General features: G+C 38.1%; 1 protein-coding gene across 1 annotated transcript in view; it reads right to left on the reverse strand.

The window, feature by feature from the left end:
• The window catches only part of CLDN16 (claudin 16), a 20,205-nt gene extending 5,955 nt beyond the window's left edge, over positions 1-14,250 (reverse strand). The window contains exons 1-2 of the mRNA XM_021692639.2: positions 14,086-14,250; positions 2,094-2,196 (exon numbers count right to left, since the gene is read on the reverse strand). Coding sequence (XP_021548314.2) covers positions 2,094-2,196; positions 14,086-14,199 — 217 coding nt within the window. The 5' untranslated portion in view covers positions 14,200-14,250. The remainder of the gene's footprint in view (positions 1-2,093; positions 2,197-14,085) is intronic.
• Positions 14,251-24,519: the final 10,269 nt, after the last annotated feature.

A 24,519-nucleotide genomic window follows, 5' to 3' on the forward strand; every position in this document is an offset into this window, starting at 1 on the left:
TCTTTCTTTCTTTCTTTCTTTCTTTCTTTCTTTCTTTCTTTCTTTCTCTCTTTCTTTTTCTTTCTTTCTTTCTTTCTTTCTTTCTTTCTTTCTTTCTCTCTTTCTTAGATTTATTTTATTTATTTATTTTTTTATTTGTGAGAGAGGGAGAGAACAGGGAGAGGCAGGGGGAGAGGGAAAGAGCAACTTTAGCAGACTCCTTGCTGAGCTCAAAGCCCAACGTGAGGCTTAATCCCAAGACCCTGAGATTGAGACCTGAGCCAAAACCAAGAGTCGAACCTTAACTGACTGCACCACCCGGGGGCCCCCAGAGTGTGATTTCTGATGCTCTGTGGAACTCCCAGACTCATGCCTATGGTATCATCCAGTCAGCCCCATGGCCAGCCCAGTTCCAAGAGGGCAGCTCTACAGGCAGATGGCTAATGCTAACCGCCAGGAATTTCTTTCTGGGAATGTCGAAATTGTCTGAGATCTGGCTGCTAGGATAATGTTAAACATTCTGATTTGGGGACAGAGTATTCAACAAGAGTCCTGAAAAAAAAATTGTCTGGGTCTGTATACCCTAGGTCTACAGAACAATGGAAAAGGTTATCAAATTGTGATTCTATAAAAGATACCAAAAACTAAAACTGAAATCTCACAGGTAATATTCCTAACTTAGAGGGCATAGTTATGTTATTTTCTTAGAATACAGTTTCATCTCTGTTGTGTCTAAGCATATGATAGAATTTTTTAAATAAAAGTAATGAATCTTTAGCATATTATTTGAAATTAATAGGTAAGAATATATTTAAAAAGCTGAGATAGTATAGGCAAATGATTAAAAAAAGAAATATTAAAATATAAACAGCAGTTTTTTTCTGTGCTGTAAGCTTATGAGTGATTTTCTGTTATTCTTGCATAGATGTACATAACGATATTTAGAAGTTTGAATTTTTTTTTTTCTTGCTCTCACCATAGGACTAAATTTCTGGAATAGCCTAGTGTCCACATAAACTTACACTCTTATTGACCAAATCATGCTTCTTTGTAGGTAGAATTAGGTTAGCCCAAGGAGGGTAAAAGAGAAAGAATTAAGAGGCCCTAAAGAAAATGAAATATGGGCCTTAGGAATTAGATTAAAGAACACTCAAATCCTGAATAGCAGAAGATAATTTCAACCACTGCTCCTTTTAAGTGCTTATCCCTGGACTGAACTAGCTGTCGAGGGGAAAAGTCACATTCCCAGGGTTTGCTTTTCATTTATCTTGAGAAAAGAAATTGCCATTCTCTGCTATACCTCATCTTATGCTTTGAAGGAGACCGAAACCAATTAGCTTTAACAACAGCACCCGTATTTCTTGGCATGACTGGATGCTCTAAATAAATAAATAAACGCTATGGAGAAAAACTGAGAGAATCAATGACAACATTTTTAATTTATGAAATCTCTTTATTTCATAGAAACGTGGGTCTCGCTAACACCTGATTAAAATTTAAAGCTAAAGGTCAGGAAGATGAAGGAGCTGGTTCTACCCTACCTGCTAACCCTGTGTACACTGATTTTTTTCATTCCCTGATCCCTGTCTTTGTGTCTCTCTTTACCTATCTATCTCCATGTCTGTTTTTCTGTTTCTCTGTCTCTGCCCCTCTACTTCACCTTCTCTCTTTCTCAGAAAATCTCCCGTTGAATTACTGTAAACTTCTTATTTGACTTAGGTCACAGCTAAAAGACATCTCTGAAATACTTTTCATCTAATCTGTGGATTCTAATTCTCAAATCACAACACCCTGAAGAATTCATTTCAATTTAAAAAGTGTTTACTTTAAGTCTACTGTGTGTAAGACATTCTACCAGGCCCTTTGGGAGAGCAGAGATGAGTAAGTTAATATTTTTACCTTAAAGGAATGTATAAATACATGGAAAAAGATAAAATATGCTCGAGATGTTTCAATTCACATTTCTGACATAAACTAAATGTTTTAATCGAAACATCTAAAATTAGACAGAACTTTACCATAGACTGTAGAAAATAAAAATACGCAATGGAAATCCAAGTTCAGTGTTGTTTGGTACCCGGTCCCTGGCAAAGGGGTTGTCTACGCATACATACGGGGGTGTTCGGCAAGGATAGAATCGTATTCGTCACAGGTGCGGATCCCATCAAAAGCATTCGTGACACACTCCCACCAGAGGCCTCGGCATTTTGTGCTCACCTAGATGTTGGAGAAGACACCATGTGAAACGACTCACGCAGACACCCTTCAGCTCCCCTCGATCAAAGGAAGACCTTGGCTGTTGTGCGTTTGATAGTAAAGTACAGTGGCTGCAAGCGTGATCAGAATTTCATTTACAACAAACACAATGTTTTAGGGTATTTTCCCTTAAGCACTAATAGCTAAAGGCTTTCCCCACAGGGAAATGAATTCACTTCCTGATTGGGGGGTTGGGGCCGCCGGCAGGGGGGGTGGTGCTCAACATAGGTAAAATCACAATTACATATATGCAAATGTTTGTGGCTGGTTCCATCATGGAGTCGTAGTTTAACATGGAGACAGTTCTTGGCTTTCCTGTGCTGACATTTGTTCATCAATCAATCAATAATCAGTCCAACAATGGATGCTAACTTTGACATCCTGAGTCTGTTAAGAATGTACATTAATTTTTGCTCACCATAAACACTGAGTTCCATGAAGAAAGTTGTTCTTATATATGAAGTTCATAAATTTACAATAATTGCCAAAGAAAGCTATACCTAAAGAAAACAGTAAATCAAATATGAAGACCCACAACTTCTTCCTCCTTGCTCCACTGACACACTACAAATGTTTAAGCTATGAGATGGATGTGAACAAATTAAGAATTAACTTCATACAATCTGACAGCCGTAAACCACTTTTACTTAGAAACTCTGTGCAGATGATTCTAAGTGTGCACCTAGAGCTAAAAGATACCAATGTCCTCAGCCTTTCCCTGCTTTATCTATAAGCTGCAAGTCACAATAGATTTCTTAAAATTGTAAACATGCCAACGGAAAATAGTTTCAAATATTCCTGACACAGCTCATGCATATGGAACAGAGCTAATATGATTGTTTGTCTTGATTCAATTACAGATTCACATTACCTGGGAATTCTGGGAGTAGTTTAGTAAAATTTAACCAAGAATTATCTTGGAAAAGAAAAACTTAAGTTTTTTCCTTAAAGAAAGAATAAACAACAAAGTGGGAAGAGAAATGCAAAAGCAGGGAGATCATAACTGGTGTGAAGAAAGAAGGAAGGAACATAGAACACTTTGATCTGCAAAAGCAAACCGTATCAGGGAATGTTTGTGCTTTGAAACTCTCTGCTCTGTGTTCTGCCTTGAAGCTGTGTTGTGAGCCAGATAAAATTGCACTGCTTGCCACTCAACCACAAATTTTAATGTTGTGCTTCTATTACCACTTTATATGTAAAATACTCTTAATTGGTAATAATTTAAAAAATCTACATGGAGTCTATACTAAGAAGCAGTTACTACTTAAGTATATTATGATCTCACTTATTCCTTAAAGGATCCCGTGAGATATCAATTATTCTCAGCTATTTTACAAATAAGGAGAATGAGGCACAGGAAAAGTAAGTGATAACCCCAAGAAAGCATAGTTAATAAGTGGAGGAGATAGGACTCAAATGCAGCTGTCTGTGTGTTTGGTCTTAAGCACTGCAGTATACTTAAAAACCCATTTAAAAAAAATTCCAAATTCATTTCAGGCTAGCATTGGAAACTGGAAGATAGCTTTGAGTGAAGTGTTAAGCCCTAACTTTAACATCATCCTATGGCTATTATTTTACAAAACCTCACTTTGGCTTACTCCTCCTAAGGTTAAATCTGAAGGGATGTTTTGGAGTTTGGGAATATTATCTGCCTAAGGAAACACAGGGACCAAAAATTTAACAACGAAGGTCCACCTTGTGAAATTTAACGTATCAATTTCTAAAGAAGGATGTGAACATCTCAAGTTAGATATGCATGCAAGTTAAGCAATGGTTAAAAAAGTAATAGACTTTTGGATGGAACTAGAGGGTATTATGCTAAGTGAAATAAGTCAATCAGAGAAAGACAAGTATCATATGATCTCGCTGATATGAGGAATTTGAGAAACAAGACAGAGGATCATAGGGGAAGGGAGGGAAAAATGAAACAAGAGGAAACCAGAGAGGGAAACAAACCATAAAAGACTCTTAATCTCAGGAAACAAACTGAGGGTTGCTGGAGTGGAGGGGGGTGGGAGGGATGGGGTGGCTGGGTGATGGACATTGGGAAGGGTATGTGCTATGGTGAGTGCTGTGAATTGTGTAAGACTGATGAATCACAGACCTGTATCCCTGAAACAAATAATACATTATATGTTAATAAAAAAAAAGAAAAAAAGTAATAGACATTTAATCTAAGTTGATACTAATTAGGTGTGTTGTATCCTTGGGCAAGATCTTACTTTTTTTGAGCCTCAGTCTTATTTGTATAAAGGAAATGGTGCTAAGATAGTTATGAGAATCAATAATTACAAACACATAATATAAATGATTTGCTCATAAATGATCTTAGTAAAGTACTTAAACATTATAACAACCTGAATAGTGACTGTGTTCAACATTACTAAAGGTTATATAAGAGAAGAAAGGTATATATAATAGGTTGAATGATGGCCCCCCCAAAAGATGTCCATGTCCTAAGTCCCAGAACTTATGTATGTGACCTTTACTGGAAAAAGGGACTTTACATATGTAATGAAGTTAGGGATCTTGAGATAAGGAGATCATCTTGGATTATGAGGGTGGGCCCCAAATCTGATGACAGGTGTCTTGATGAGAGACTACATACAGCAGGAGGCAATGTGACTACAGAGGCAGAAATTGGAAGTGATGTGGCCATAAATCAAGGAATGCCGACAGCCCCCAGCAGCTGGAAGATGCAAGGGATGGATTCTCCTCTAGAGCCTTCAGAAGGAGTGCAACCCTGTCAACACCTTGCCTTCAAACCTCTGGCCTCCAGAACTTGGAGAATAAATTTCTCTTGTGTGAAGCCACCAAATTGTGGTAATTTGTTATGGCAGCCGTAGGAAACAAATACAGTAGAGATGATTGGTAGGGAACTATTATACCATAATAGAAAACAGGCCTTCTCATAGCTTATCGCCCTTCGGTCTCTCAATTAACAGGAACATACTGCATCCAGTTTATTCCAACTTGAGCCAGGTTATGCGGACTCGAAATCACTGCTCTACAATCAAACAGTGAGTGTCCACAGTTCCTGCTAACAGCCACTAAAACAAGCCAACCAACCCACCGTGGTATTTCTCGTTACATATGAGCTTCTTTAGAAAGGAACCTGAGATATATATATAGATATATATAGAGAGATATCTATATATATATCTATATATATAGGAGAATACTCATTTTACACTAAAAAAAGAGTCTCTTGGCAAAATAATCCAGCAGTGGTGTCATTTTCAAGGCTATTGATCATTTACCTGCAATGACCATATTTAGAAAAGCAATGAGCTCATTAGAGGAAACAAGGAATCCAATTTCATTAGGTATTAATGCTCTGGGGCACACTATGAGATTGCTTGGTATTCACACTTGGTTAAGGTACGTGAGAATAGTGGCTGTAATTAACTAAACTTCTGTGTTAATATAGCACTTACTGGAGATACCCTTAAAGGTGCCTTTGTGCACAAAAGACAAGGTTAAAAGATTTTATGTTATTTATCATATTTAGGAAAGCCCTTCCTTGTCTGTAATATATAATCTTCACTTACTTATCCCTGTGTTATACAATGGCTTATTAGCTTATTAAGAACTTCCTAAAAGGCAAGTAAATCTAAATTCTTAAAAGTTTTAAGACAAGGTTCTGTTTAAAAAGCAGACTGAGGCTTAAAATATTATGGTTAACCTTTCTTAAAGGGCAAAAATGCAAAATGTTAACTAATAATTCTTATCTTACAGGGTCATTCAAAATAGAAGATTCTAATTTTAAGCTTACTCTTTTCACATGCAATTTATGCATTAATAAATATAGATAATGATACAATAGGAATTTCTACATTATTTCAATGAATATCTATTAATCCTGAAGCAAGGAACAGATAATCTCAATGGGGAGAGCTCAGTTTATCCAAGATGTAACAATAAAAATACAAGTCACAAAGATGGGGCCAGCATAAGTCTCTTGATATTAATTACTTGCAATAGTAAAACATGGAGATCTTACAGAACAGTCCAGATTTCCGGCTTCTGTTGGAAACTTGGTCCTTCTGGCCACCTGGACTCCTCAGTCCCACATAACAACAATTAGCGGCAGCTGAGTGGCTACTCCCGTTAGGTGGGGCTTGTGCTCACAGGTTCCTCAACCCCCTACCCAGTCTGCCTCTCTCATGGATGTTGACTACCCGGTTCCTAACAGCATGTAACTTTCCTGCTCCTGGTGTATAATAATGAGAATACCTTCCTTTGCCTTCAAATTGTCAAATTTCTACCTTTCATTCAAGTCTCACTTCAAAGATATTCTTTCCTCCATGAAGTTCTCCCAGTTTCTCCAGCTGGAGTTAATTTCTTCTTAGATCATACCATAATTTGTTCATATTCTATAGTATTTACAATATAGCCTTATTATTTTATGTACATTTACGTACATCTGTCTCCCATGTCTATCTGTTGTCATCTTTCAAACTTTATTCATTGAGTGTCTGTCATGCGTCAGGCAATAGACTAAGGAAATGCTGGGGATACAGCAGGGACCAAGGCACGTGTGGCACCTTGTTTCAAGGAGCTTACAGACCCTCCTGCTTGGAACATAATAGATGCTCAATAGGTGTTTATTGAGAAAAAAAAAAGTAGGTCAATTTTTCAATTGTGTTTCAATTAACACACATTAACTCTCACTTGAACTCTAGCTGATACACCATACGCATAGTCGATGCTTAATATGTGCTTTTGACTTTACTGAATAGACAAAACAGCTGAATCCGGGAGTCAGAGAACTATTACCTAGACTACAGAGTTTATACTGACTTGCTGTCCACCTGGACCGTATCTACTCACCTGGCTCTGGGAAGTGTTTACCGTAGGACTCAGAATGAGCAGGATACCACTCAGAAAAACTTTAGGAACCTGTATTAACCATGACTCTTCCCCGTTGAATTTATAGTATCCTAAATTAGCTCCTTAATCCTGGGATTTCTTATTCTGATCTCTTTAGCAGCCTTCCATTAAGGCTTCTCTATCCTAGTCTTTGCCAATTTTTCTTTCCTTATCACTCCGGAAATATTTACAAGCAGCAACACACAATTTTGCCTATCTTGTCTTGTTTCCTGTAGTTCTGGATGTGTTTGTCTTGCCTCCAAGTATTTTATCTATCTTCTGAGAATTAGAGAAATTTAAAAATACTTTAATTCATTGGCATTTATTTTTTACCAGCTACGTGGGAGAAAAAATATATATATATATATACAAACACACACACACTATAGGCTTAGTAAATATTTATTGTGGGCTGACCACTATCAAGTAAGATTTTTCTTTGCCAATATGCATTAGGTTATAAATGTATATGCAGTGGGATGTTTGTGTAAATATAATACATATAGGAGGAAGTATGCATAAACCAAAAGAACAGTAAAATAAGTCATGAAGATATATTATTTTAAAAACCACCTTGCATCCACATACTAGAAGAATTTATGCATTTCACATCACTGTTGCCATTCTTGTGCTAATGTACTTGAACACTGAAGATGCAACTTATCTCTTTCTAGTATTTAATTAAATACATTTATTAAGATGCAAAAGGTTTAATACTATAGTAAGTAGCCTGTTTTACTACTATGACTTGGAACAATTTCAATTTTAACATGAAAGGCATTTGAATTTTTTATACTACAATTCTGAACTTTTATTTGAATACTTTATATTATTTTTCTTGCTATACCGGCTCTAAAAGAACTCAAAACCGGTATTTATAATGATAAGGAAGCAAGATTAAAATAAGCATAATAGATATTTCCTTTCCTCTCCATTTAGGTGCCATGAATTTATTTGCTAAACTACATTTGGTTTAGTTCTGCCTGCTTATTTGTGGAGGACTGGCTAGAGGTATAAATGGCAAGAATGAGATAATGCATACTTACTAGGTAAAATATAATTTTTGTGGCCTTCGTGGTTATATGACCTAATTTACATATTTAAACTATGTAAATATTTCACTTTTAACATTTATTGTTGAATTTGTTTAAGTCACATATTTAATCATTTTAGAACGCTTATGAGAGCGTGGTATCACAACTTTGCAATGGCGAGTGCATCAGTTGTGACAGATCACAATGTACCTCGAGTGAATGACAATAAAATATTCATTTATTTTTTCTCTCTCCTTTTCTTCATTTCTGTCTTTATTTGAAGCACCAGGCAGAAAAGCTTTATTCTCTGGGCCAGAATGCACTCTTCACCAACCTTATTATACCTCCCAGGAATTAGATTTTTATTCCTATCTTATTAAAAAGAGGAACCAAACCCATATCTTGAAAAAAGTTTAAATTGTAGTAAGATAAAAAATCTTGCCTGGGTAAAGGTGGTGGTCTCCCCACAGAGATACTTCTCACTTATGGTTCAGTGTGTGATTTCCAAAGATCACTTCATGTTATATTTCATTCATTTATTCATTCTTTTCATAAATATGCCAAGTATCTTAATATATGCCCAATCGATTCATGTGAATCACAAGTTCCCATGATTTGGAAGTTGGTGCTAGGTATGGTAGGAGATCATGAGATGAACGAGAGAATATTTGCAGCCGCCAGGGGCTGCTGAAGGAGTTCACAATGAGTTGAAAAGTAAAACTAGTATATAAAAAATCAGAGTAGATACTAGGTATAATAATTTTAATATTTATTTTATGTCTGAAACAACATAGTGTCATTAATGTATTTAGAAATCCCAGGGGAGAAGCAGGTTATGGGGGTAAAATAAATCCAAATATTAGAAACCTTCATTTGAAGTAATAAAATTTTAATCATAAGAGTGCTTGGTATATAGCAAGTTCTCAGTAAATAATTAACACAAGATTAACTGAAAATGGATTAATCTTGTGAAAACATTCTTTCCTCCTGATAATTGAAAGACCAGTAACTTTATGAAGAAACTATTTTTTTATTTCAGTGTGGATAATGAAGAATTACATATCTTCTAAATTAGTCAACATATTAACAATATTATTAATTCACAATTTATTTTTCTTTTTAAAATGTATACAATGGGTAACTTATGCTATTTTGTCTCTATTGTCTGCCTTCTTCCCTGGTGAGACAAGAAGGGAACAGTCATTAAGTATAAAAATGGGCAACCCACAGCTCAGAGAAGTAAACAAAATTTCTCCAAGAGAATCAATAATGAAAACAGGAATAGAACTTAAATCTCATATCTCTCCCTTCAGTGAACATTATACAAAATGTCATCTCCTCCTCCAGAACAAAAACAAAACAATAAACTTCAAATAGACAATAATATATCTCTTGTTTATTGACTGATTTGTATTTGCGCGGTATTGTGGTAAATGCTTTAGATACACAAGCTCATTTAATCCTCACAGGAGACTTATGATGTGCATATTATTATTCTTTTACAGAAGAGGAAATATAGTTTATAGCAATTTAAATGCATACAGGTATTGCCTGGCAGTGTGGGATTTAATCTCAGGTCCTCGAACATCAAGTCCAACCTGTGAACTTCCTCACTGTAAAGCGTTCTTTCCTGACCCTCTTGTATCATAATCTAAATGAGGAAAAAATAGTGGGATGGTCCAGGGACATTGCTGCTTGATGACTTCCGTATAGAGATTAGTTTTCCTCCATTTAATTTCTTGGTGAGTAACTCTACCATTCTTCCAATTGCCTAAAAGCAGTAAAGTGGATTTCAGCCTTGACTTCTCCCCCAAATCAGCTTCTTGCCCCACATGCAACTATCCATCCTATTGATTATAGTTCTTTAGAGCTTCCCATATCTTCACACATCTCGCGATGCTTGCTGCCTCAATAGTCCAGACCACCATCGCTTCCCTTCTGTTCTATGGCAAAGACCTCCCAGTTAGTCTCCCTACACTTCATTTACCCATTCTCACCATTCCCCACAAGTAGCTAGAATAATCTATCTTTGTGAAACACATGCATTTGTTTGTTTTCAGTGAAGCACCTTTCTCTACTGAGTAAGATCTAAGATTTTATGTGAACCAAAGCCTTTGATGACCAAGCTCCCATATACTCCTTCCTATACTGGAAATTCTTACCATGCTGAGACAGTCTAAAGCCACAAATATTGCTCTTACCTGGATCTTTGCCCATACTCTTTCCTGTGCTTGGGATACTCTCCACTTCTCCCTCACCCACCTATTCTTCAAGTCCTAGTTTAGGTATTTCTTCTTCTGGATTGCCTTTGCTCATTATCTGAGATTGGGAGAGCTGGCCACTGGGAGTTGTTTGTTATGATGGCACTTGTGACAACATACTGTTATGCTCTGTTCACTTGTCTGTCTCTGCCAGCACGCTAGGAGTAACCTAAAGTAGATCCAGGTTGCATCTTCCTTCCTAACCTGTACCCACCACAGCACCGGGGGCACAGAGGTATCAGTCAGTATTTGCGGAATGAAGGGAGATAGAAAGAAAAGAAAAGAAAAAAAGGAGAGAGAAGGAGAAGGAAACAGAGATTAAGGGAAAATGAGTGGAAAGAAAAAGAATAAGTAAGGAGAGGAAGAGCATAAGGGATAGAGGAGAGAGGGAAGGAAACAGGAAAAAAGGAGGGAGGAAGAAGGGGAAAAAAGGGGATAAAGGGAAGGACAGGAAGAAAAAATAAATAAGGAGACAAGGAGGATGGGAAACAGGAAGGACGGGCGTATGAAGTTACAGGGAAATTGAGAATGTTTGCCCTGGATTCCTAGTGGAAGTTTCGGGGGGGAGGCTGTAGACACCATCGGTCCTTTAGTGACGGGCCACATCTCTGGGATTGCAGACCAGTCATAGTCAAGGAGTCCTGGTGTTATTAAAGAATGTGAAGACTGAGGAAGGACTTTGAAACAACGCAGTTTACTTCCTCTTATAATTGAAGAAACTGAGCTGAAGACTGAGCCAGGTCTTGTTCAATGGAAGACAGTTAAAATGCAAACACAGGCTGGAATAATCTTAAAGCCCAAGTTCTGTCCACCATGTGGTCTTCCCAGACATACAGGAAAATCAGTAGTGAAGGAGCAGGCTGGGGCCTCAGGGCCGCTATCCCCGGGTCGGGGCTGCACGCAGTGCCATTCCTGGGCCATTTCTTTTTTTCCTAACATTTTTACTTCATGCAAAGAACTTCCCTCTTCAAGGGAGGCCTGAGTAAGGCAAAATAATATTTTGTACTATTTTGAGTGTTCTGTAGTAAGACAAAAGAATATTTGAGCTCTTTCTGCCTCGTGGCCCTGGTTATTCACCTTAATCCTCTAACAAGCCCTGAGCTTTTGCTCATTCTTTACTTTTGCCATGTGTCCTCTGGTCTGCAAGTCCCCTGCTGCCATTTCTACCTTTTGAAATCCTTTGCATCTTCTGGAGGCTTTGCTCAAATGCCTTTTCCTCCCTGAGGCCTGCTTCAACGTCCCCAACCGTTCATAGTAATTCTATGTTCTTTGCTCCAATGGTATATTGTTCATTTCTTTCTCAAATATGAACTGGCCTATGCCTTTCATTATAGTTTCGTGTATATCTTTTTTCCTCACTAAATGTCCACTCCTGGAAGGTAGGACCCACTCTCGCTTTATTTCTGCCTCCCCTAGTAGGACTAGTGTAGTACTTTTTATATGCCATACATTTCGTATTCGTTATGTTGAATTGAACTGTAGACTCTATTTTCCAACTCTGATGCCTGCATCACCCTAGAAGGTTAACAAAGCTAACGAAGCTAAAAATTCATAATACTCCTTTGTGTTTAAATACTCCACAGGTAGGTTTTTTTTTTTAAAGCACTTTTGTTGTGTCCACTTCTGTCCAATAGTTGTTTAAAGTGAGCTGTTAATAGGAACCAAAGATGATACATCCACAAGGAAGGAAGCAAGGAGAGAGAATAGTAGAGTTGAGACAGTGATTATCAAAACCCCCAAATCTGTGGATAATTGTATGCCTTTATATACTGGCCAATTGGGGGAGCAATTATTACAAGAGATCCATGTCCCTTTAAAAATATTGATAAATAAAGAGATGGTAGGAGAGAAGAGGCCTAATTTGTTTCAGGGTTTTTGTTCTAAGGTGGAGGCTTCTTGGGATATGTTTGTGGAATACATTTTAGGTATGAGAAATAGGAAAGAAGCTAAGAGATACTAACTCTTGTCCAAGGTTAGCAAGGATTTACTCGAGGTGAATAACCTGGGCTGCTCATTCCATTCATTTTAACTAACAGTGTTCTTGCACACAGCAGATGGCAAAGTGGTTGGATACTGAAATCAAAGCAAGAAGGCCCTTTAAATGCCAGGACTCTCAATCTCTCTCAGCAAGGTCTGACCCTTTCTAAACTTCCATTTCTTATCGAGTGAAGTTAGTAATGCTTGTCAGCTTGAGCAGAAAGATTTTCAAATTGTTTTAGAAAATATTTTAACAGTGCTTTTAGATGAGGTTTTGCATATTTGTAAAAAATGACTTTTGAGTGTGCTCTAGTTCAATATATTTCTAAATTAATCTCCTGCTACTGGCAATCCAGGCTGCAGGGCTAATGGCAGAAGACTTCTTTATCTGTGCTTTTCTCTGAGCACTGTTCAAAGGGCGCTCTGTGTCTCCTTCACCACTTACAGGCACAGCCAGATAAAATACATCACTGGACTCGTATATAGCAGACATCCTTTGCAGTGATTCAATTCTATCACAATTTTCAGAAACATAAATTTCTGGCTCTAAAGAAGCATTTATAACTAACTCTGTTGGTTTTGAAATGCCATGTAGAAGCCAGAGGAAAATTAAAAGCAAAATAAAAATAATAAATGCAAAAATAATACACATCAAAATAGAAAGATTATTACTTTCCATTTCTAACTCCAACTTAGGAGTCTAATAAATAAAATTAGGGGGAAAAATATATGAAGTAGCTCTTGGGTATCTTTCCTAAACTTCACAGAGGTGACGTTACAGCATTTGTTAGAATAAATTGTTCCCCTCAGGATGTACATAAGAGAGCAGATTGGGTTGCTATATAGTCTTTGAGTTCCTGATATATTGTTTCTTTTTCTTACCTACACTTTCTGAAGCCTTACTAATGAATAGTATCTGATTTTGAAGATTAGATTTTTACTCAGTTCTACCTTTCTCAGATTGCTCTAGCCACAGGAAATTATTATAAACTTCAAAATTGCTTCTTTCTGAGCTTCTCCAGTAAGAAAAATAAGATGCTTCAAATTTGAACCACTCACTCATTTCTTACATAGCAGTTGGCTTCCAAGAGCAGCTTATTTTTGAGAGGGTTTTGTAAATCCTATCTGTTCCCGGTACTTCAGGACCCACTGGAAAGACTTGCTCTCCCTCAGAGTACTTGTTCCTACTTGGAAACTCCTTAAAATAACATTTTTTTCTCTTGCATAGTAATTGGGTAAGTTTGATATACCTTGAGTTTGATTACTCAATTTCTTACATTATCACTTCTTAAGAGAGGCTCTCGTGCTACTCATAATCAAGATTAGAAAGTGTTTGGTTGTCAGAAAGGGTGTCACTGGAATGTTATGAAATTTAGCATCGGCAGCAGGGGAAGAGGTGAGTTTCAGGAGGACTCAGTGACCGGGGTTATGTGATTACCTTTGTGTGAATTCATCCTGCTGAAAAAAGAGGGATTATTCAGTTACCTCATCTATAAAATGGGATAACAACACCACCTACCTCATAGATTAGCTGTGATGATTAAATGAGCTAATAAGGTAAGACTCAGCAAGTAGTAAATAAGGAGTAAGTCCATCCATGTTGGCTATTATTTCTTTCATTAGTCCTGGTAAGTGTCCTGAGACAGTGGGACTGAGAGAAAATTCGGACAGGCTTGGGTCAGAAAAAGAAGGTGCTGACTTCTTACCTCCAGGGAATCGTCAGCATTCACCATCCAACAGTCTGTCCAGGTGGCCACAACCAAGAACCCAGTAGAGAAAAAGGCAAAGAAGCAGGCGACGTACTGAAGAAGATCCCTCATTTTAGCGAGGAGCCTGTCTGGAAGGGACACATGGGCAGCTGCCTGCCCTGGGCCCACTCAGGTGGCTGGAACGCTGTCAGGCTTCCGAGCTTCTTCTACCTGGGGATGCGAAAATGCCAGGCTTTTACTTTTCCTCACAGCCCACTGCAGACGTCTTAAGTTGTGGTCAGAGTAATGCGAACAGGCTGTGACCCACAGAGGGGTCCTGGAGGTCACTATCCAAAGCACCCAGCCTCCAATCAGAAGCCAGGTCAGTGAAAGGGCTGAGTGTGTTTTGGGTGGGGGAGAAAAGGAGACCTGGTAACATTTTCTGCCCAGACTGTGGGCTGATGTCAGATGATGGTCACCCGAGGCACGTGCCAGGGCCAAGACGGAGAGAAAGAAGAAGGGTCACACCCCATGCTGACGCCTGTAAGCTGATCTTTCTCAGGCCCTCCAGGGAAAGTGAGCTATTCTCCTCCCCCCCTCTGTAAGGAGGCTACACGGTTGACTGCGTGCTATTTTATTATGAGGACTATTTTAATATGCGTTGACTACCTTAGACAGACAGGCCACTGGTGCAACTATGCCAAACAAGTGCTAGCTCCAGGGAGTTTGCATTCCACGGTGCTGGGCAGAACAGCCCCTTGAAGGGGTTCCAGCACCTGGCCCCAGGTGGAGCCACGGCTCCTAACCTCTGGGCACCACAGGGTGGGAGGGACGACGTGAGCATTTTCATCCAGCTAGCTCTGCGCCGAAATCCTGGCTCTGAAGCTTAGAAGCTGAGGGCACTTGGGTTGTGGTTTCTGTAATATTGGAGGTATGAGTGCCATCTTCATGAGATGCTTGTGAGCATTAAATGATACTGTGTCTGTATATCATTTAGAGGAGTATCTGACAGAAGTAGCTAAATGGTAAACATCAACATGACCAAGAATTCCCGATAGGATTACTTTTCTCCCATGGACCACTGTTTGGATACATGTAAAAAACAATCCTGTTGGGGCGCCTGGGTGGCTCAGTTGGTTAAGCGACTGCCTTCAGCTCAGGTCATGATCCTGGAGTCCCAGGATCGAGTCCCGCATCGGGCTCCCTGCTCGGCAGGGAGTCTGCTTCTCCCTCTGACCCTCCCCTGTCTCATGCTCTCTCTCTCTAGCTCATTCTCTCTCTCAAATAAATAAATAAAATCTTTAAAAAAACAAACAAACAAACAAAAAACACAAAAAACAATCCTGTTTATATCAGGAAAAAGGATTTTTTAAAGAGTTTTGGATATAGCCCTGGCAGCTGCAGTTTTACCTATACCTGAGCAGGTGGTCTTATTGGGCATAAATATTCCATAACCAGTAGTCTTTTAAAAATACTTAAAAGAGCATACATACACCATTTTGTCATCATCAGATAGACTTCTCTAAACTAAAACACAAAATTTAAGTGATAATAATAAAAACTATTTTGCATGGTTCTTAATCCTAGAGAGAGGGAGATAGAAAAAGAAGGGGTTGGTGAGGAACAGGAGAAGAATTACAAATAGGTCATTACTTTGGGAAGCATCAGCCACTAGGATAGTTATTTTAGGAACAACTCAAGGAAGGATTCCTTTTTTTTTTTCCAACTTAAAAGTGATTGGGTTATACTATTTAGGGTAAAAGGCTAAAATCAGTATTGATACAATATGTTTTGAGTGTATATTAAAACAATAAGCTTTTATAACTAAAACTCATTATTTTCTCATTTTAATTCACTTGTGTTCAAATATATAAATGTAAATTTAAAAGTAAACTTAAATGTAAAAGTTGAAGTAAAACCATATGTGGACTATAAACCAACTGTCACCATAAACAAGGATATATATGTTAATGGTAATCATTAATTTGTAAGGCGCATTAGAGATGCTTTCAATTTTACTTATTTTATTGACTTATTTTACTTAAAAATTGGGAAAAATAATGTTTGTTTTTTAAAGCGCCTTTTCAAAGAATGGAATTACCTATGGCAGCTACAATGCACATGCTACTTTGGTGAGTCACAAATCTTTCTCTGTGCCCTAAATCTGAAATGTTCACACTCTACTGATCTGGGAGAGGAAACCCATTCCAAAAGCACACAACCCATTACAGGAAAAGTTCCGGACTTAGCAGCTAGCTTTCCACCCAGAAGACCTTTCACAATGAGCTTGTCTTGCTGACAGTGCACCCAGGACAATGGGTCTAAAACTTCAGTGCGCCCTACCATCTCCAAAGCCACTTGTTAGAACTGCAGAAGTGGGAGCTCCACCCTCAAAGATTTGAATTCAGAAAACTGGGCACAGGGGGCCAGGTGTTCACATGTTATAAATGTCTTGTATAAAATTCTGATTCTGAAACAGATGACTGTGTTTTGAGAGACTAAGAAGAACAGAAGAAAAATCAGGATTAAACCCAGCATACTATTTTTCGGAGTCAAATACTATAGATCACAAAGGTGTGGGCAGGGAGATGTCAGAATTGTATCTTTGGTGCCATCATTTCCCTCATGAGTACCAATACCAAAGAGATCCAAGTATCAGGACTTAATGGAGAGGACAAAGAGAGGGAGAAAACACTGAGCACATTGTACAATCTACATACAAACACACACATGCACACATGTATCTTGGGAAATCAGAGATTCTTCCACAGGAAAGGTATAGACTGTAACTTAATTTACTACTTCCCCAAGTTGTACTGAACATTGTTAATGATTGAAGGTGGAGGTACTATTCCTGCAACTATAGAACTGTTCCAGAATCAAAAGTTTGGTACTTTTAGAGAATACTATAAGACAAATCAGGTTTCCATGTTATTTCTGAGGGTGAAGCCATAAAAGAAAGGGGATCCAAGAGAGGAAGAGCCACACTGACTCATAGAGTAGGAAGGACTTCATGGCGGAATGTATGTGCATTTCTAAGGAAGATTTCAATGTGCAGGCAGCTGTTAGGATGGAGGGTGTAGAAGTAGAACAAATCACTCACAAGCCTATACTACAAATCCCTCTAGCTCTCTGCCCATGCTCTAGACTCCCATAATTAGCTTTATCAACTCAATCCCGGTTTAGTTCCATTCCGTGCAGCACACATTTATGGACAGACTACTCTGACTTCAGTCCTAGGCTAAGTTCTGGGGACACAGAAAACATGGAAGGTGGAAGACCTGGTCCTGGTCTTCATAAGCTCAATAGTAAATACAAAATATCTTTGCCAGACTAGGTCTGTATTGTCTATATTTTATACGACATAGAAAATTTATACTGTCTTTTCAAGACCTTTAGAACTGTGCCCCCAAATATGGTTGAAACTTCCAATTTCAATGCGAAAGGTTGTCCTAAATTCAAAGTAGATCCCTTACATTTTAGAAGTCTGGAAGGATGGGCATTATAGATAGATTAGAATTTAAGGAAAAACTTGGGGGGGGAGGGGAGAGAAAGAGGCAGCTGGTACAATCCCTTACTGTCCTCAGTTCTGCTTACATTTTTGTGTTGTGTTTTTTCTTAAGGTGAAAGAATATAATCTTGAGTTCTTTGAGATGGAGTTTCTAAGTAACACGCTACCAGCACGTTCAACACGGCTATTTTAATGTTCTTGTTGTTCAGTTGGTAACTTTAATTTCAAGTTTTATAGTGATAACTGTAAATGATTTGGCTGCTGAACTCTGTTACAATTTTTATGTCATACATTATATTATACACATCATTACAAATTAATATGAAGGGGAATATATGTTACATATCAAAACTTGTGACTTTGAATTCTAGTATGTTTAGTGTTTTTGCAAAAATGTTTATTTTTATATTATCTGTGATTTTAATATAGTTGAACTAGATTTCTTTGTGATTAACAGTTTCATTGAATGAGCAGTATGGAAACAGTGTTACTTGGCATTTTGAGCCTTCTCAGGTTTATCTAAATCATTGGTAGCTTAACAAATTCCAGACTTACTGTACATAATTTTTTTTAATAAAAGGAATGTGTATTTCTTCTAAGTTTGCATGCAGGAGTGTATAATATCGTGTGTTGTGTGTGTGTGTGTGTGTGTGCCTAAGGCATGTGGCCAACTTACTATCTGCTAATAATAGGAGAGCTTTGATATGATCATGATCATCAGAATTGTACCAACTATAGACAATTAAAACTGAAAAAGTCTCAATAAAACTATGAAATGTGAAAAAAAAAAAGTGAGTGGCCCAGAGCCAGGCTCATGGTGTGAAGTGAACAACTCCATTCAGGTAACTCTGAATTCAGCCTTAAGTTATAGTTGCACTTCCAAAACCAGTGCCCAGGCACATTAGTTTGAAACGAACAGGGCGTCCCAATGTAGTAGAAACACAAAGGACAATTATCTCTGTGCATGTGGCACAGTAGTGTTTACAAAATATTTTCAAATGCATTATCTCATCTGAGCTTCATGGAGATAGCTGTTTTCTTCACCAGCGCATCCCAAGTGCTGAAAATTCTGCCTGGCATGCAGGAGGTCTTAACAAATATCAGCTAAATTGGACTGAATCCTCCCAGGTCCCACATTTCACAGGAGAGGAAGTAAGGTTGGACTTGGTCCTTCTGAACCATCCAGGGTTCCCCCAGGATCAATCCTAGACTGGCAGAGGGGTGCTATGATCTTTGCAGCTCCAGAGCTCTCTGTTCTGCACGATCCCCAAGACATTTTGGTCCATTCATATACACTGTGTTCCCTTGGGTCCACACTGCTCCCGGCTGAAGCTTTAGAGCCACCTGGTGAGGAGGTGAGTGGCGTCCTCAACCTAGCGGCTGGGCTGCTGGTCAATGAAAGGAGTTCACTGTACAAGAGGAAAGACTGCAGTTCTCCTGTTGGCCTCTAGGTAGAAGCAGCTCTGCATTTTCCGTTGAGAAAGACAGCAAGTGGTTTTTATGTTAACTCTGTTGTTTGTTAGTGTCACAAACTATCCCTTCTCTCTATACTCTTTATAATAATACAAGTCCTCAGAAGGAATAGTTGATTTACTCCACAACTTATGAATAATTTTCTCCCTCATAATTTAACTGCCCAGTGCTCAATGGAAAAACCTACACAGTAAAATCAGTTGCTGTGGTCAAAGGCCATGCTGACTATAACTAATAGAAAAATAAATCGGTGGTTAAAAGCTTGGACCTCAGAGTCAGGCAAACTCGAGTTCAGGCTAAGCTACTTAATACATGTGAGCTCCTGGGAAAGCTACTTAATTGCTTGCTCAATAAAATAAGAATTATGCATTCTGTCTAAGATGGCTATGAGAAATAAATAACATTTTTCAAGGTCTTAATACAGTGCCTGGAAAATAAGATGCAATCAATGAATTATGATATCAGAGTAGATGAGTCAAAACCCCTTTCCCTAGGCATAGAGTGAGGTGTGGGAACTCTCATCCTTCTCCATGGTGACAGGGAAGTGGGACTCAACACATACCACCAGCTGTCTCCAAAAATGTCTCCTAATAATTTATCTCCTTTCTTGCAGTTCACCTGGTATGGTGGCAGGAGTTGGAGTGTAGGCAGACAGGGCTGAGATAGCTGGGCCACTAAGAGTTGTGATACAGGTTCTAAGACACCTCTTTTGCAACATCTGCCTGGGGTCTCTGGTCTCATTGTGGAATGTGGGTACTTATCGTCTAGTGACCTCAGTTGAAACTAAAATGTATCCAATTGAAAAACCCACTATACAGGCTTATGTGATGTTAGACTGAATTCTAGTATTCATCCTGGCTAGATCATGCTTGGATTTGGTGTGTTTAGTTCTGAGTACCACCATTTAAGAAAAACTGGAGCCCCTCTAGAGGAGAAGCTTCCAGTTAGTGAAATTAGTGAGGAGATTCATAGGCATCTCATTTTAGATACGGCCGCAGAACGTTAGGGTGAAGAGGGCATTTTAAATCTAGATAAAGGAGACAGTAAACATGATAGTGGGTTTTAAATAATAAGAGGAGAGCCGTGTGGGAAAGAAATGATGATCTTTCTGGAAGGCTTCAGAGAATGTAAAAAGTATTTAAAAGCATAGAAAGGCAGAATTGGATTCAATTAAGGGAAAAATTTCTAACAATTAGAAATGACTGAAAGGAAGTCTCTTCTGCTGGGTTTCTTGACATTGAAGATATTTGAAGATATTCAAATAGAGGAAGGACTACCATTGGTAGAGAGTTCATGAATCAGTTCATGATGGGATACTTGAACTCTCCAATGTGGAGAATGCTTGGGAGAGCAGGAACTCCTGGAAATTTTATGCTCTTCATTCATCTCTTACCTTACATAGAATGTGAGTCTTACGTAAGTCTGAGAGATAACTCAGTGAATCATTCATCAAAAATCACACCTCAGTTCAGCAGCAGTGCATACATCACTACTCATTCTGTAATTTATTTCACCTGGAAAAACAAGACTTCATCATGGTACAGTACAATTCAACTTTCAAGGGTACTTTGGGTGAACCGTGCTAGAATAAACCTGGTATCAAAGGTTAGCATTTTACTCCTTTAGATGTTAACACGTAACTCAAAAAGCTATCCCAACATGAAACTTTTCTCCTGAATGGCCTACACCCCTGCATACATACCCTTATGTTCAGTATTAAATTAGTGTTAAGTAATTCTATCAGAATCAGGCTTGATCTCACAAGCTGAACTTTTTCCAATTGACTCAATCACATTCAGTTTGCCATTACTAACGTTTTCTCACCATTTTGCCTTTCATTCTTGTTTTCTCTCCACTCTGGTTCAAGGCTAAGGATTAGGACAGATAGGAATTAAGTTTACAGGTAGCAGTAATAAGGGATGCTACCTGGTCTCTCTGCTACTTGATAACTTTTGCTTTCTTGTCTAAAACCTTCAGTGACTCAACAAATAGCAAGTTAATCCATGCTCCTCAATTTGGAATTGAATATGTTCCACAAGGTGACTCTAACCTGCCACTCCAGCTTCATTTTTTCTCTACTGCCCTAAACATACACTAAACTATGGATATAGCAGAGCACTCAGTGTTTCTTCATCTTATGCTTTTTCTTCCTACCTCTAGGCCCTTGATAACATGAATAAAAGTTCTATATACCAGTTTTTAAAGAATTAATGGAAAGAACTCTCTATCAACTTATCTTAGTTATATTTAACTGGATTTCATGAACATTTTCAATTACATTATTTCATTTTTTATTTAAGACGTAATTAGAAAGGCATCATATCACATTTTGCAGATGAGGAAAATGAGGATCATTTATCAAGTGACTTAACCAAACTGACAGAACTAGAAAGTGGCAGAATCCGAGTTTGGATCTCAGACAATCAAAATGGAACACAGGCAGGTGTCCAATGGAAACTATGAAAGCCAACATAGGAGGAGCTCAAGGCCCACTCACACGTGGCAAATATTCAGGGGTAGGCTTCTACTCCACCTGGTACCTGTCCAAAATTCTGACTCCATAAAATCCTAAAGCAGGATTCAGATGTCAGATTAATGTAAGATTGAATAGGATAGAATCGCAAGGCCTGGCACTCAAAATATTTGGATTATCATCTTGGTACTACAAAAGCTCTCTACTGAAACTATGAAGCAAGTCACTTTACTCATTTGAATTTATCAGTGAAATAGTTTCAACCAATCTGCCCTCAGGAGTGAAATTGAGTGACATCACTCATGAAAGGAGGAAGGCTCTATTGTACTATGTGTCTTGTTTTACACATACATAGAAACATCGTAAAGTTCTACCCTCCTTTAGAAAGACTTTCTCCTGCCACTCTGGCCTCTTCCCTCTCTCTCACAAACCTACCCACTGCAATCCTCTTCCATCTTCAAGGAACTTCTCAAATGTTATCTTCTTTTGAGTACACTGTGAGGCCCCCATTTGTATGTACTCTGTCCTTTGAATTAATATTAACTCTTGGCTTATAATAATAATACATATTATATACAATGATAATAATTATTATTATCATTGCAAACATTTTTTGAGGGCTTATTACATGACACAGACTTAGCTCATTGTTTTTCAAATATCATGTCTTTTCATTTTTCCAATGATCAGAAGAGGTCATTGCTATTATAAACACACATGTTATGGATGAGGAAACAGGTGACTAGAGTGATATTTTAACCTATCCCTGTTTTTACAACTAGTAGATCATGGAACCAGGATCCCAGGTCAGACTGACTCCAGAAAACACAGTGCTAATACCACTGTGTAATATAGACTTCTATCTTGTATTAGCACCGTATTTTTTCCTACTAGATCACTGGAAACACATGATTAAAACCAGAAGACTATCTTGGAGATAATCTTTTTAGCCATCTCATTTTACAGATGAAGAAAATGAGACTCCAGGAAAGCATCTTACCCAAGGTGACACAACTGCTAATGAGACAGGTAGGACCCGAACCTCTTCCATTTTTCACTTTCCACCACGCCTGTAGGATTCAGAAGGGCATAGGGGGCACCTTCTCATCCTCTTACCACCTGCAGCATTGCACACACACCTTCCTACAGCAAATGCCTGAAAGTTAAATTTTATTGGATTATTTTTGTAATCAAAGATCACTAATTAAAACACACAGAGAAATCAGAGTATATTACTGTTGTTAATGGCATACATCAAATGCAAACTATTAAGTGATGTTCTTGCATATGTAAAGAGATTTAAACAGATGATCAAAACACTGGTGGACAGTGTTTTGTTTATTTTTTTGTTTGATTTATTTTATTTTTTGGCAAAGATAACTAAATTGGATCAACCAAGTTCCACGAAGCCAAACTGATTTACAGGGATGAAACTAACTGAAAGTGATAAGGCCAAAATTGGGGCCTAGGAGTGAAAATTCTTTCAATCTTTCCAATCTGACCCTTGTCTACTTGTCTAGATCCACCTACTATGACCCCTTTAATATGTATCTAGTTCCTTTGATCCAGTAACACTCTCTGGCATCTGGACAAAATCTTTTCTTCTGTCTGGAAGATCCCTGCTCTTCCCCTTTCTTCACCACTTACCTAACTCCTCTTCCTCCTTCTAGATGCAGGTTTCATTATTTCAGAGGTGACTGACTTTTAAAACTGTTTGATCATCAGAACCACCTGAGGAGTTGTTATCAAAAAGCAGATACCCACAGTGATAGTGATTTTCAGCCATCATAATTTCTTACAAGGTCTTTGGGAGATTCTGGGAAATCACTGCCTTGGACTTCTCAGAGCCTATCCTTCCCCAGTGACATCAGTTAACCGATTGTAATTGTGTCTTTCCTCCTAACCAGGTTGGGAGATCCTTATGGCAGAGATGTGCCTTCTATTTCTCTAACACCAGTTAGCATTAGGTTATTAATCAAGGTTACATGAATAAATGAAGTAGGCAAATCAACAGCTTCTTTTCTCAAAATGTTTCCTATGTCTACAGTATAAGCATATTTATTCCATTATTTTCTGATAAGCTTTTCAAATCCTCTTGGTTAAAGTTAATCTCTTCTTACTGTATATTATCATGGTAGATATCTTTTTAATTCAATTAGCCAACTTATAGTACATCATTAGTTACAGATGTAGTGTTCAATGATTTATTAGTTATGTATAACACCCAGTGCTCATCACATCATGTGCCCTTGTGGTAGATATTTTTGTTTATTTTTCTTTTGCAACACTTTATAGCCTGACCTATATGTATGTATTTGGGCATCTCTCCCACTGAGTTCTGAGCTTCTGGAAGTCAGAGTAAGTCTTTTTAGTTTTGTGATTCTTTCAATAATCATCAACATATTCCATTTATACTTGCTGAATTAAAACAAAATTTTGTATTTCTTTAATTTTCTAAATTTTTTAATCTTTCCTATCACTGAGGTTCCCAGAATAAAATCCTTATGCCCACATAAAACATAACATTCCACAGAAATACATCTAATAATCTTGAGTTGATCTCATATGTAAAGGCTTTTGATTCTCAAGCAAAAATCTAGGACCATATATGTGTGTGTGTGTGTGTGTGTGTGTGTGTATCCAACAGGAAGAGAGATGAGGTTTCAGAACATGGAGTATGACATAATTAGCACAAGAACACAAAATTCTTCATCATAAATAAATCTGAATTTGGTTTCAGAAAAAAAATTATTCTGAAGTCAGTGATGTGGATTAGTTTGCAAATTGTGCCTCAGTCACCCAAGTCCAATGTCCCTTCAGTTCCAAGCTCTCTCCAGCAGGACTTGTCAGTAAAAGCAGTACACAAGAATGGGTGTGATGCTTGGCAAGGTGAAGGAGGTGGTTACTGGAATTATGTTCCCATTGTGATGATCTGAAATCCAGATGCAGGGACAACAGAGACAGAAATTTAGAGCTGGGTAACTAATCAGAGAAT

Source organism: Neomonachus schauinslandi, chromosome 1, assembly GCF_002201575.2.
Source record: "Neomonachus schauinslandi chromosome 1, ASM220157v2, whole genome shotgun sequence".
Taxonomy (NCBI): domain Eukaryota; kingdom Metazoa; phylum Chordata; class Mammalia; order Carnivora; family Phocidae; genus Neomonachus; species Neomonachus schauinslandi.